The 14,639-nt window shown below is 34.0% G+C and overlaps 1 protein-coding gene across 5 annotated transcripts in view; it reads right to left on the reverse strand.

Annotated features, from left to right (window-relative positions):
* SHANK2 (SH3 and multiple ankyrin repeat domains 2) overlaps positions 1-14,639 on the reverse strand; it is a 339,586-nt gene that overhangs the window by 166,688 nt on the left and 158,259 nt on the right. For all 5 annotated transcript variants that reach the window (XM_032225503.1, XM_032225519.1, XM_032225512.1 and 2 more), the window contains one exon: positions 3,377-3,452. In XM_032225503.1, coding sequence (XP_032081394.1) covers positions 3,377-3,452 — 76 coding nt within the window. The remainder of the gene's footprint in view (positions 1-3,376; positions 3,453-14,639) is intronic.

Consider the following 14,639-nt stretch of genomic DNA (forward strand, 5'->3'; position numbering starts at 1 on the left):
AACCTCTATTGTGTGTAGCAGGAAGCCAAGTGAGTATCATTTTGGCATGTGTTAAGTGTATCTTCAATTTGTATTCTGTTTTATATAATCATTGGTGTCCAAGGAACTGTAGTCAATCATATTTTGCTTACTCTGTACAATTATATAAAGTGAATTATGAGCTATTATTATTTAAATACTCCAGAGATAGTTAAAACAGAAACAGAATCAAGAGATGTAAGCATCTTTGAGTGCACTTTTTATATATATCATCAGCTCAACAACTCCATTGCATTTTATTTATTTATTAAATTTATCATTTATTAAAAACATAGCTGTTCCCTCTTTCTTTATTAAATATGTTCCCTTTAATTTGTAAACAAAGTTTTTAATGTAGACACATTTTAAGTTCTTTTTTCCCCCTCTTCTACTTAATTGTGTCTGATTCTCAGGGACTGCCTGGACAAGTTCTTGCAGTTTTCCTGGCAAAGTTTTTTACAACTGATTTGCCATTGCCTGCTTCCCAACCTCAAGAATGACTGACCCAAGGTCACCCAGCTGGCATCATGCCCAAAGCAGGACTAGCTCACAATCTCCCAGTTTCTATCCAATTGGCTCTCATTTTTAACCTCTACAGATGTTCTGTTTTCCTTTTAGTTTTTTCTTGACTTCTGATATTCCTGACTGTTTTAAGAATTCCTTACTTAAAGAACCAAAATTGGGACCAGTAACTTCATCACTGAGCATCATGCTCACTAAGTGAAAAACCAAGTGACCATGACAGACTTACGCTGTCATTTCTCATTCAGTTCTTAAGCGTATCATCATGGTGAGGCATCATATGAACCATGATTTGTTCATTCTCCATTAACTCTGCTTGTCACAAGCCAGTTGGAAAGTTTGAAGTTAATGATTGTGGGATGTGTCAGCTCATCAAAAATGTCTGTCAGCTATGAAGTGCTCAAATGAAGTGCTCACATTAATGCGAAATGCTGCCATGGTTATAAATGCATGTATTGGTTGTAAAATGGTTTTTTCCCCACACTGTCATAACTTTGAACTGTTACTAAATGAGATAGCCAGTAAGTGAGAACTAACAGTACTAGACCATCCAACTCACCATTATCTATACTGGTCAATTTCTTCCATTCCCTTCTGAGTATTTTTTGCTGTTTCTAATCTGTTCCTTTAAGGATAAGATATATTCAAATCTATGTGCATATAGACAAATACTGGGTTTCCACAACATACACCCAATATAAGCCCTTCTGCCAAAATAAGACCTAATTAAGACGCCATCCACCCCAGGGTGCACAGGTAAAAATTAAGCAAGGGTGAGAGTGGGGGGAACCTTGCCATTCTTGCTAGCCGCAGAAGAAGTCCCTGAAGGCCTCTGACAGTGAAGAGGAAGCCAGGGGCAACACACGCAAATGAGATGAGTCAGTAGGCAACATCCCCCCTGAAAATAAGACCTGGTGCCTCTTTTGGTGGCAAAAAGAATTATAAGACAGGGTCATATTTTCAGGGAAACACAGTGCATAACAACATCTAATATCAGCAAACAGAGTGATCTGCTCCATCATTGTCCATCTTATGCACCTCTAAAACCAGGTCCAAAGTTTTCTTTCAATTCCTTGGGAAAGGGATGGAAAAGCAAGGAACTCAGTCCAACGTTCTATAGAGGCAGAGAAACTTTAGCTTTCAAGAAGTAGCTAAACTATATATCTCAACAGCTGAGACAGCATGATTGAACAGAAACTGGCAACTGTAGCACAACAGCAACTATTGACCTTATTCTAATTAAAATGCTGCCGACCATATTATCTATACTCGCTATTATTTTCTCCTGTGCATATCATGCTGTACTTAACAAAGAAATACCCTGCCATTTTATTGAACACCATTCTAGTTTCAAACTGCTCTAAAATAGGCTCAGAGTAAACAGTTTGCTACGTTTTTTTATATTTATATAAAATATGCAAAATGTATTCTGTTTTCCAAGTATACATATGGCATTTACATGCTAATATTACTGAAGAAATAGAATAAGACTATATATATAATCCACCTGCTTCAAACAAATTATGCCATAGAAGTTACACATTGAAACTGAACTGCACATGCAATTATAACTTTAGACTAATGGCAGGTTATTAAAACACCTCCATTAGCTTGTGCAATTCACTGAAATCTATCTATAAATACGCAAGCTAGAAAATGGGTAGAAGTATTTCAGGCTGCAACCAACTGCAAATCCACAAGCGCCCTAAAATTGTACACCTCTGTCTTCATACTATTTCTTCAAAATCAGTTCAAATTCGATTCTTGAATATGTCATATAACGGGGGGGCAACCCCCAGGACACGGACCATTACCACTCTGTGTCCTGTTAGAATCCGGGCTGCGCAAACGGCAGGCGAGCAAACGAAGCTTATCTGCACATGCACAGGATATAGGTTGCACATGAAACCACCCCCATATCCCACCCCCGCTCCATGGAGAAATTGTCTTCCACAAAACCCAACTCAAAGATAAGTATAGGAAGTACAAGAAAGCCACCATTTAAAACAAAAATTAATAGAATGCCCCAAAAGAAGTTTTCCAAAACTGCATTAAAATGATGAGATATTAGGTGGCAGATGTTAGAATGTAACTTCAGAATTGATGGAAAGAATAAAAAGGGGATAATTTTTGAAGGTGTTCTTTGATTAGATAAATAATGTATGTTCTACACTTCAACAATCATAAGGACGAAAAGAGGGATCAAAAATAAGAAATGACTAGGATCTATAGAATGGAAAATTAGAATTATGTATGTAACTATAACAGAGTGAACATGTATAAGACAAGATCGAAGTAATATGAATGGAAATAAGATGTCTCGATATTTATTTAATACTGAATAGACTAAATGTAAGTAAGCAAGGTGGTTATTATACTTAACTTTATATTTTAGTATGTATGGCAAAGACACTGCCAGGATGGTTATACTGTGTCCAATGTTTTATTGTGTGTTAATAAAAAACTTTTAAAAGAAAACAATCATAAGGACTATCTATAGGCAATTATTAAATTTTCATTCATAAGAGAACTCCAAGAACATTGCATCTGTAGATAAATTAGCCTGCCTGCTGAAGTAAGAGAAACAATGGATTATTAACATTTATTGAAACACAGGCTATGATGGCATCATCCTTTGTTCACTCTGGGAAGACATTTGGTGGTTCTCTATCCTAGCAAAAGATGTCATGTAACCAATAAATGAGTTTATAAATAGGGAGTGAAAAACGCTTACTGCTTTAAGAGTTTTGAAGATAAAGTCTACATATGAAGTTTACTTTTTAAGTATTGAAAAAATATACAATTTACATTATGAAATAAAATAAAAGCATCTTACCTTGAAGCATCAAAGCTGTCATATGATCCAACAGTATAATGTCTAAACAATTTCTTTGTTCTATCTGCTCGAGTTTCTGTTCAAAATGAAGATAAATTATTCTTATTAAACATATTCTATGTCCAGAAAGATAATCAAATGCTCTTTTAAATTAAACTGAAATGTGTCAATAATTACTATAAATAATCAGAACTTAGTTTCAATATTTACTGATATTTAGGACATAATTTCTTATTTACAGCACATATGTACAAAATATACAATATGAATTTAAGAAGTAGATCAGGCATGCAGAACCTCTGGGCTATGGGCTAATTGCCCCATGAAAACTACATATTTATCCCACAAAGAGTACAAATAGTCATTGTTCTCTTTTTCAAACTCTATATTGTTCATGTATGTGCATGTGCCCAGACCCACCATGCGGCCCCCACGCATGCATGCATGTAAGTGCCAATACACAATGTAGCTCACTCACTTTACCACAAATTTATTGTACATTCATATATCATATTGTTTTAGTAGAATAACAGAGTTGGGAGAGAAATTGGAAGTCTTCCAGTCAGTGATGGCTAACCTTTTCCAAACTGAGTGCCCAAAGCATGCATGTTTGCCCAAAACCCCAAAATGCAATATGCGCACCACTTCCGTGCATGTGCCCAGACCCACCATGCGGCCCCCACGCATACATGCGATCCCACATGCCCATGCACCCTCCCACATATGCCTCACACCCCCTGCATGCTCATATATACCCCTGCATGCACCCCACCCACATGTACCCCACCCCGCGCATGCGCAGAAGAGAATCAAAGAGCAGCTGGCTGGTGGGAGGTGCACACGCATTCACAGTGGAGCTGAGTGGGGCAACAGCTCACGTGCTCACAGAGAGGGCGCTGTGTGCCACCTCTGGCATGCGTGCCATAGGTTTGCCATCATGGTTCTAGTCCAACCCCCTGCTCAATCAGGAAAATCCTATACCATTTCAAACAAATGGTTGTCCAATCTCTTTTTTAAAATCTCCAGGATTGGAGCAACCATAAAGATTTCCAGAGCAGTATTTAATATAATTTCTGAAAATATGTTAAAATTAAGTATTACCAAATGCTTAATTTTAATCTTACTTTAGAAAGAACCATATAACTTTGCTAACTTCTCAAACTATCTCGGTAATTTTTTAAAAGCTTGAATTGTAGGTTTGGCCCATAACAGATACAACACTCTTAAAGCTTTAGCTATAATCTATATATTGGCGATTTATCTAGCAATAACATTTCAATATATGCTATCAACTCTGTCAGTGTTTGGGTTGAACAGGCTGCTTGTAGGCTTATTTGCAAAAATGTGCTCAATGAAGAAAACCACAGAAGATCCAAGGAAAACCTCCAACTTTTTAAAATAATTTTTGCCTGCTTCCAAATATATATTTTAACCCAAATTCTGGACACTCTTTATGACCCATAGTGTCATAAATTTAAGACACTAAATTAAAGACGTAATGCTTCTTGTCTCTACATGTTCAAGGAAGGATACATTTTATGATTCATTAAAGCAGTTGATGCGCATTTATAAATCACAAGCATATAATAGAGATGCATCATCATCACAATAATCATTAGCTGAAATGTAATATCACACAAATGAGAGAAACTGAATAAGGAATAAGGTTGTAAAGATATTTTGTGGGAATTAAAGTACATAAAGTCCAGGCATTAAAGACTTGTAAAAAAGTCTGGACTCAAATACATATATTAATTTAGGGCCTTTTAAAGATCAATATACAATTGAGACTAGAGACATTTTTGTTGGGGCTGATGAAAAAAACAATTTGAAAAACTGCATGGAACTCTATTCTTATACATAACGACAGCAAGATTTTTATATTGTGGAAATATGCAATAATACCCACAATGGAACAATGATGGTTAAAGTTGATGGAGTTGGCTGAGAACGAAATTGACAACCTTGATTAAAGACATTGATTAATTTTAATGCTAACTGGAAACCCTTTCGGACTTTTTCTGTGAAACAGAAAAAAAATGAAATTTTATATATATGTAAATTTGATGATTGATAATATTAAGAAACTATTTAAAACGGAAGTTAGGATGTTACTGTAAAGAGTTTAAGGTAAGTTTCATTTATAAGTCATTCCTTTTTTTGTATTTCTATTCTGCTCTCTATTTTTCTCTTCTCTTTCTTGATTACTAGTTTTTTTAATTATAAAATTTAATAAATGTATTTTAAAAAATGTAGATATTTAGAATCAGTTGAAATAAGACATTCTATAAAGATGCCACCATGTGTAGCAGTGGTGGGATTCAATTTTTTTTTACTACCAGTTCTGTTGGTGTGGCTCGCTGGGCGTTTTAGGGGAAGGATACTGTAAAATCTCCATTTCCTCCCTCCTCCAGGGGAAGATTACTGCAAAATCCCCATTCCCTCCTGATCAGCTACGACTCAGGAGGCAGAGAATAGATGGGGGCAGGGGCTGTCAGAGGTGGTATTTACTAGTTCTCTGAACTATTCAAAATTTCTGCTACCGGTTCTCCAGAACTGATCAGAACTTTCTGAATACCACCTCTGATATGTAGGTTCCATCATTGTGAGTAAGAGAGAAAATGCCTAATGCAGGCTTTGGAATGGGGGGAGGGAAGGGGACGAGTTCTTGAAGAAAGTATTTGCCAAGGTAATTCTGAATTGATTGTAGTGGAGTTTGCCATGAGTTGTTATAATGCAAGGAAAACATTGTCTAATTTTTCAGGTGAATATTAAAAAAAAAACCAGCATATTCACTCTGACAGTGCCTGTAAACTCCAAAATTATAGATTCTTTAGAAAAGTCAGCTGTAGGGACAAATTGGTTTCTATAGGTATGTTCTCAGAGTTCTATTATTGTACTGAAAGTGGGTGGGAGGAAACAAAAAATATGAAAGTGACAAGCTTTATACCATGTCAGCTATCCAAAAGTTTGCAAAGCAAAATTGTAATGCAATAATTTAAACATCTAAGTGCGTTTTCAGGAAATATAAATTACTGGGAGAAGCAAGATAATCCAAAGGGCAAGGTAATAATATATATTTGTTAGGATCATTATAGAGTGGGAGGTTTTTTTATTGAATGGAGAGAAAAATATATAGTCTCTCCCTAGTAAAAAGAGGACGCAATGATAAAAGGTGCATAAATTTACTTACGGTATATCCCATATACTAATCCATGAATAGTTACCAGTTTTTGGCCTGAGGCCTTAAAAGAGACAGAAAAACTAAGCACATCTTTAAAAAACAAATACAAATACAGAAATATCACACATTTTATTAAGTGAATGTAATCCTGTCCACCAGGATGTAAATCAGATAAATAATAATAGCTTCTCTCTTAACAGGCTGTAAAAAGAACACTATTTAATACTGCAACCTAATGACAGGCCTTTTATCATGTCAGGTAGTGATTATAGAAGTTGGAGTTCAACCCATTTGGAAAGCTGGAATGTTCTTATTAAAACAATCTACAACCAAGACTGAGATTCACTTTTCTTCAGTATACCTTCCCCCTTTCTTAGCAGCAATTTGGACCTTTTTTAAACAACGGTAAGATTCAGAACATAATGCTTCATGCAGAGGATCACAACTGAGTGTCTGTGAAGGGTTCACAACATTTTTAAAAAAAGCTCATTTCTTGTTAATCACACATTGAGGCCAGTCAATTAACAATTCCAGGACAATGGTATTTGTAGAAAATCAGCATCAAAAATAGTCAAATCTGTATAATTTTATTGAAACATTTAAAAAAACAGGAACACTTCGGGTTGTTTGCTTTTTTGTTTCTACTCTTTAAGCTGTAGTTTATTTTAGCAGCTATATACTCGTCACCAAGGAAACTGTTGTGGGCTATGTTTGATTAGCTTTGTTGCCAGACTTATAGGCAAAATTTAGTGGTTTGCAAATACTGAACCTATAAATTACAAAAGTATAACTACAAAATCAATAGTTGTTGGTCTTATATCATGATCTTTATTATTATTTTTAGGTCCATGGGTGTGGTAAATATTGGGGGTGTGTGTGAACAGGACAAATTCAGGGAGTAATTATATTATAAACAAATTATATACAGATAGAACTATATGAATATATATATGTGTGTGCACAAATATGCACACAAACATCCAATTGTGAGAGTAACATTTGTTAAGAACATAGAAAAACTAATTAAAATAATTAATTAACAACCCACAACAGATGGAAAAGGTCTAGAATACCAATCTGTAATGGAGATATGGGAATTGTTAGTTAATTTTAATTGTTCTTTCTATGTAAAACATTTGTCAATGTTTTCCAGGCATGCATTTTTGTTCCATATTTGTGTGTGTGTGTGTGTGTGTGTACACACATACACCCACACACGAAATCATTCATATTATATGTATGTGTGTATATATACTATACAGACAGACAGACAGACAGACAGATAGAATAGCTTGATATAGAGTGACTGTAAAAAGGTTTCATCATGTTTTTTTACATATAATTTTTATGTTGAAATCAGGTATAGATCAAATGTGATATTCATATATTGATTTACTATGTCAAAACCTGTAACATGGTTTATGCTATGAAATGCTGACTTGTTATTTCAAAATATACATGGTTCATATATGAACAAATCCATCTATTCTCTCTATATATATGTATCACCAAACAAAGGAAGGCATGCTGGAACCAAACATGCATAAATTTGCAAGCTGTGATTGGTAGAACCAATTCTCTCTACCACATGTAGTCACTTGTCATTTGGGGCACATATGGCAGACGCATGAGATGAAGAGAAAGAAGGAAAGATCATATTGCTCACTATAAGTCAGAATTTTTAATATTGGTACATTCAAGAGCTATGTATGCTTCAAAACATGTTTAGAAGCAACGCTTCCAAAAACACAAGAGTACAATTGTAGAGTTTAAAACATGTGTCTTTTTCCAGATCGCTACATTTGCCTGAAAACCAATGTGTTTTTGTTTTTTTGTTTTTGAGAGGTCCTGCACTCATTGTCCAGAACATTCTAAACTACCTTTTTAAGAACCACGTTATATACTCTCTCTTGTAAATATTATGGCAAGAGGAACGAGAAGTGACTTTCTTTAAAAAGCACCTATTGCTCTTTGTATTTTTAACCTGAAATTCAACTTGATAAATATCAGTATGCAGTTTGATATAGACATGTGATTTGGGATATTTATAGAGAAAAGTTTTGCTGATTTGTAGAAAATTTGCCCTTCTGTAAAAGTAGTTACTTAAAGTAACTGATAACCTCAACATTAATTGTATTTTCCTGTAATCTCTATATTAAAACTCTGAAGCAAAAAAAAATAAAGTCCATGTTAATATTGTAAATAACTACTATTTTACTATCATCTATCCTTTAATTTTATATTCAATATACCCAATGATATGCGAATATGACACTGGTGTTGATATTCAAAAGAATAATGCCCTCTGTTGGATATTAAAATGAATGAAGCTTATAAATTCAAAATATACATGTTTTACATATTCATATCACGGTCACTTAGATAAGTAACCAACTGATGCTTACATACTATCTTCAACATAATTATGTTTCAAACTGAATGTTTTAATTAATGTATTTATTATGCTATTAATTTATTATTTATTAATTAATTAATTTCAAGTGAGATGCCAGCATTTACTTTAAGCTTTTTAAGCATTGCAAAATGGCATAGTGTGAGCAAGGGCAATAATTAAAATATCAAAGGAAAACAGACTATGGATTAGACTTCTTTATTCAAAGCTATTATTATACTCACATTTCTCACTGTTAAAGTTTGTAACAATTACAACCATCTAATTCAGGAACTGAAATACTGAAATTCTAACATAGCTCTCAAACTTTTACACCATCGGAATCCTGGACTTCAAGTTCATAATCCCCACTAAATTGAAGTCAAATATTAATTTAGAGTACTTTCAAACTATAATGAAATTAATTATTACACTTCACTGATTGTACTTAATTAATCTCCTAAAATGAATTTCTGGTTGGCTTCTTATCACTTCTAATGTCCTAAATTGATTTATTGCGCATGTACCAATAACTATTGCACAGGTAGCTGTTGCCTCTTCTCAACTATTCTCAAACCAAATAAAGATTCCAAATCTACAAATTGCTTAGTGCAAGAACAAAGAGTAATGCAAAGTGACAATCAAACACTTCCAATCTTCAGTTTCTGGGGCAATATAGGAAGCTAGTGCTTGGAGGAAGAGATGAAAAGACTACCTGAACTTTATAAACTTCAATAGTACCTACTGCAAAATTTAAAATAAAATGGTTAGTTAGTGAGTCAAAGCAAGAAGGAAAAATAGAATAATAATAAACTTTCAATAATTAAATATTTAATGAATATTTCAAATAGATCTTTTAACTAGTACAACCCAGAGTACATAAGTACACAATTTTAATTAGAATCCAACTAAATAGATATCCTAGTTTTAAAAGTTTTAAAAGGGCTGCATAGCTATGGTTACCTCCTCAACATCAATCATTCACTGAATTTAAACTTAATGCTAATCTATAGATAATCTGACCTATACCTCTTTAGAAAGGGGTTCAGCATATTTATAAATTAATAGAAGTATTATTGAGTTTATCCCTAGGTGAGTGTTTATAAAGCTGAAACATTATTTTTCCAATACTTTAAAGTATATTTTGGATACCTTGCAAAAGATTTAAACTTCTGCCTCAGTATCTATTTCCAAAAATCTCTGCTGTCTAAAAAAAATACTGTTAATAAAATACTACTACTAATAAAATAGAGAAAGACACAATTCATGGGAAAATTAAGAACAACTGAAAAGCATTTAGAAATAATAACCAGCAAGTTTACCTGATAAATCTAACAGAAATAAAACAAAAGAAAAATGAATAATTATATTCATTCATTAATGGGTATGGACTACATCCTCATTCAAAATTATAATATCAAAGGTATTTATAAGCAATGTACTGAAACTGAGAAGAGGATAAGAATCAAGTGCATGAAAATATAAGAAGGCAAATTCAGGCTGAGTTTTAGAAAGACTTTCCTAATTTTTAAGAACGACCATAAGCATCGGAACGATCTGTCTGTTACACTGGTAGACTCCCTTTTGTTGGAGTTTTCAAACTGGGACTAGATAGCCACCTGTTCCTAATGGGCTAATGGGTTCTTGCACTGAGCAGGGGAGTTAGAATAGATCTTCAAACACATATATTCTCTGATTATATTGAAATGATTAGCAATCTCCTGCAAAACTGAGCATAAACATGAAGAAGTCCTCCATTTTAAGCAAGTAAATATATCCTGACAACAAAGAAATTCACCCACTTCCTATTTTCTACAATAGTATTTTATGCTGGAAGTGATTAAACCAATCACATACATCAGTATTTTGAGAACTCTAATGAGTGAGTTTTCCCAATAGAGATGTATCTTGGAAGAGAATTATCATTTAATAATTTAAACACAAGCAGAAGAGGATAGGACACAAAAGTAGTCTTACAATTTGTTTTCAAAGCAACTCTCACCATTAGCCACTGTTATTCATACTGACAACATTACACACACGCAGGTATACACACAGTCAGAAGTTTTCAAAGTTACACAATACCTCCAAAATGAACTTTCTTCTTGAATCTTGGATTTTCAGTCATAATTTCTAACTTGGATGTAACCATCTCAGATGCATTTGTTGTATATTTCCACCATCACAAACACAAAAAACATAGTCCCCAGTTTTCAAATTGAGCTGTTTCTCATTACTATTGTGAAATTTCTTTCAATAAGAAGCAAAAAGAAAAAAAGAAAAAGAGAAACAGCCATTCAAATCTTTAAATCCATTATATTGAAGGGTTGTGAGAAGAACTTTTCGAGATCAAGACATCAGTGTAAATCAAGAAATCAGTTATTATATGCAAGTTAAAGGTTCAGTAATAGAGTCGGTATCCTTCCATTTCACACTGTACCATCACATTTCCCTGAGTCTTTTAGTAAAGGTTTCCATGGAAATGCATCAGTCACTAAAGTAAGTAAGTGCGGGTGAAGGACGCCTGAAAACCTAGAGCAGTTACGCATGCCATTAGAGAGGAAAAAGAATGATTCAACCCAGCTGTACTGTGTTACTAATAGCTATCGTTTCTACATTTTAGTGTTCAACATTAAACAAAATCTGCTCTACTAGCAATGAAAACCAACTCTGCTTGCCCTGTCTCTAACACGCCCATAATAAAAATAACCTTGATGAGTGCATACTAGAAGTTAAAGCATTTCAAATGCAAATTCTCTCTCCTCCCACAAATGCCAAGCATGCTTGGTTTGCCATGGCTTTAATACTGTATGTTAATTTCCTCTTTTAAAGCATGACTATATTGTCTGTCCACCAGTACTGTAGGACAAGAAAAGTATTGGTTTCTTTGATTGATGTTAAAGAGAGCTAAACCCTGAAATTAAGCATAAAATCTTAAGACCTAAAATTAACTAGTTCAGAATAATCACTTGTAACTGTATATCAGGTGACATATTATTTATGGATTATTGCCAATCAAGCGTTATTTCAAAGGTCTGACTAGCAGCTATCTATTGTTTTAAAACTAGAGTAAGTACAAGAGATCAAATCCAGATTGGAAGTGTGGTGTGTGGGATGGGAAGCTTGTAATTCTTTCCCTTTCTGCTAAAATCCTCATCTAAATAGCTTTCTGTTCCAGATTTTTTTGTTTTACAGAAACACTGAGCAATAATTCAGGTCATGTCAGACTGCTTGAAGAAAACAAAAGAACCAATTATAACATTTTTTCTGAAGTTTATACAGGTAGTTTGTTTAATGACTGTTTAAATTTACAATGGCATAATGAGCAGTTCTCACACTTATGACCATTGCAGTATTCCCTATAGTCACATGATCGAAGTTTGAATGCAACCAGCATGTATTTATGATGGTTGCAGCTTCCCAGGGTTTGCCATCTGCAACATACCTAGGGAGCTTTTCACAAGCAAGTCAATGGGGGAGGGGAACCCAATTTGCTTAACGTTCACATGATTCACTTAACAACTGTAGTGATTCACTTAACAATCATGGCAAAAGGTTGTGACTTATTTACCAATTACCTTCAATTGTGGTTGTATGTCAAGGATTAGCTGTCAAGGATTTCAAAAAGTATCAATTGCATACCTACTCACGTAAAGCCCACTATAATAAAAAAAGAAACTCAACCTTTATATACTCTTAAAGTTTTCTTCTTCTGAGGCCTTAAAAACAGCTGAGTCAGATCTGAATTATATTTAATAAGAGAATACATGATATTTGATCAAAACAGATTTCCTCAGTCAATACAGAAGGTATGTTTTCATTATGATATGGGTAATATTTGTCAATAAATGTCAAGATTTTAATAGCAGACATGGCACTAGAGAATTAACATATGCTAAAATGCTTTAAAAGAAACCAGCGTAATGTCCGTGGCCAAAATGAAAAGCAATAATTTTCATCAATTCTTTCCAGGGAGTATTTTATCTGTGTAGTGTAATTGGTAGAAACATAAATCACTATGGAATTAAGAGTGAGGTCAGCTAAATCTGAGAAGAGTGGCACTTTACAGATCAGCAAATCTGTCTATATAAGAGACTACATGTAATCCTCAATTTACAACCATTTTTAAAACAATAGTTCAAAGTTATGATGGTCTTGGCAAAGGTTGCTTACTGATTGGTAGATTTCAAATCAATACTATTCTATATGACAGACAACTTTTATAACCTGTTCCAAATTACAGAGTGACAAAGCAGCAATTTCAAAAGGGAATATTCCAGCCATTGTGTAGGAGGTCAAGTAAAGTGCAGGTGTTGTATAGAAGACAATAAAGCAGAGTAAGCCATACAGACAACAAATAATGAGTTGGCGCGAATGGACAACACAACTTTAGGCAGAGGTCACAGAAGTAAGTAGGTCACAATGTCATCAGTTCCTGCCCTCCAAGATGTTACTGGCTGGTTCTCACATAAGTCAACCTGGGAGGGCAGATATGCCTTTAGACCAGTGGTGAAATTCAATTTTTTTATACAAGGGAGACAAATGAGAAGTAACGTAAGACAAATTGTTAATATACTGGAATATTTGGGAAAGAATAACCAAATCCCTGCTGTGCTTATATTTCTAGATGCCGAGAAAACCTTTGATTGAGTGAATTGACAATTTTTATTGAAAATAATGCAGAAAATGCAAATAGGAGAATACTTTTTACAATCAATTAAAGCAATATATGAGGAACAAACAGCCCAAATAATAGTCAATGGAAGCTTAACAGATTCTTTTAAAATCGAGAAAGGTACAAGGCAGGGTTGTCCCCTATCCCCATTACTGTGTATTGTAACTCTGGAATTATTGTTGAATAAAATTCAGGGATCAGATGACTTAGGCATCAAGAATATAGAATACGTTCTTTTGCGGATGATTTGATTATAACATTAACTCAACCACAGGAATCTAGCAAGGTTTTAATGAATATGATTAATCAATATGGCCAAGTGTCCGGATTCAAAATAAATTTAGGGAAAACAAAGATGCTAGTTAAAAATATGAACACTAAACAAAGGGAAGAATTAGAAGGAATGACAGGATGTGAAATAGTTAAAAAGGTTAAATATCTAGGAGTCTATATCTCAACCTCATGAAGCAGTAGTTTTATCAGTAATCAGTGATTGGATTAACTCAACAGATGATAGAATACTTAATATCGAAGGGCATGATTTGGTATATGGTTGGCATGCTTACTTGTTATATGATAAAAAGGTGGATAAGAACTTTAAAAGTCATATTTTAAGGAATGCTCTACTGCGGGTCTGGAAAAAATATCAATACAAACTAAATGATAAGATACCCATGTGGGCAATTCCTAGACATGCAATAGAAAACATAAATATAGTACAAAAACAGGATGTAATTACATACAGACAGCTTCTCACCTTAGAAAGAGGTGTATTACAATTAAAACCCTTGAATGCACTAAAAGAGGAAAATGCAATTCAAAACATGGTTTCAGTATGGGCAGGTAAATATTTGTAAAAGGTTTTTTTCCAAAATTTTCAATTAAAAAAAAAGAAAAAAAATTTTTTTACCACCGGTTCTGTGGGCGTGGCTTTGTGGGTGTGGCAGGGGAAGGTTACTGCAAAATCTCCATTCCCAAACCACTACTGGAGCCAGCCAGAGGTGTTATTTGT

This window comes from Thamnophis elegans, chromosome 1 (assembly GCF_009769535.1).
Source record: "Thamnophis elegans isolate rThaEle1 chromosome 1, rThaEle1.pri, whole genome shotgun sequence".
Taxonomy (NCBI): Eukaryota; Metazoa; Chordata; class Lepidosauria; order Squamata; family Colubridae; genus Thamnophis; species Thamnophis elegans.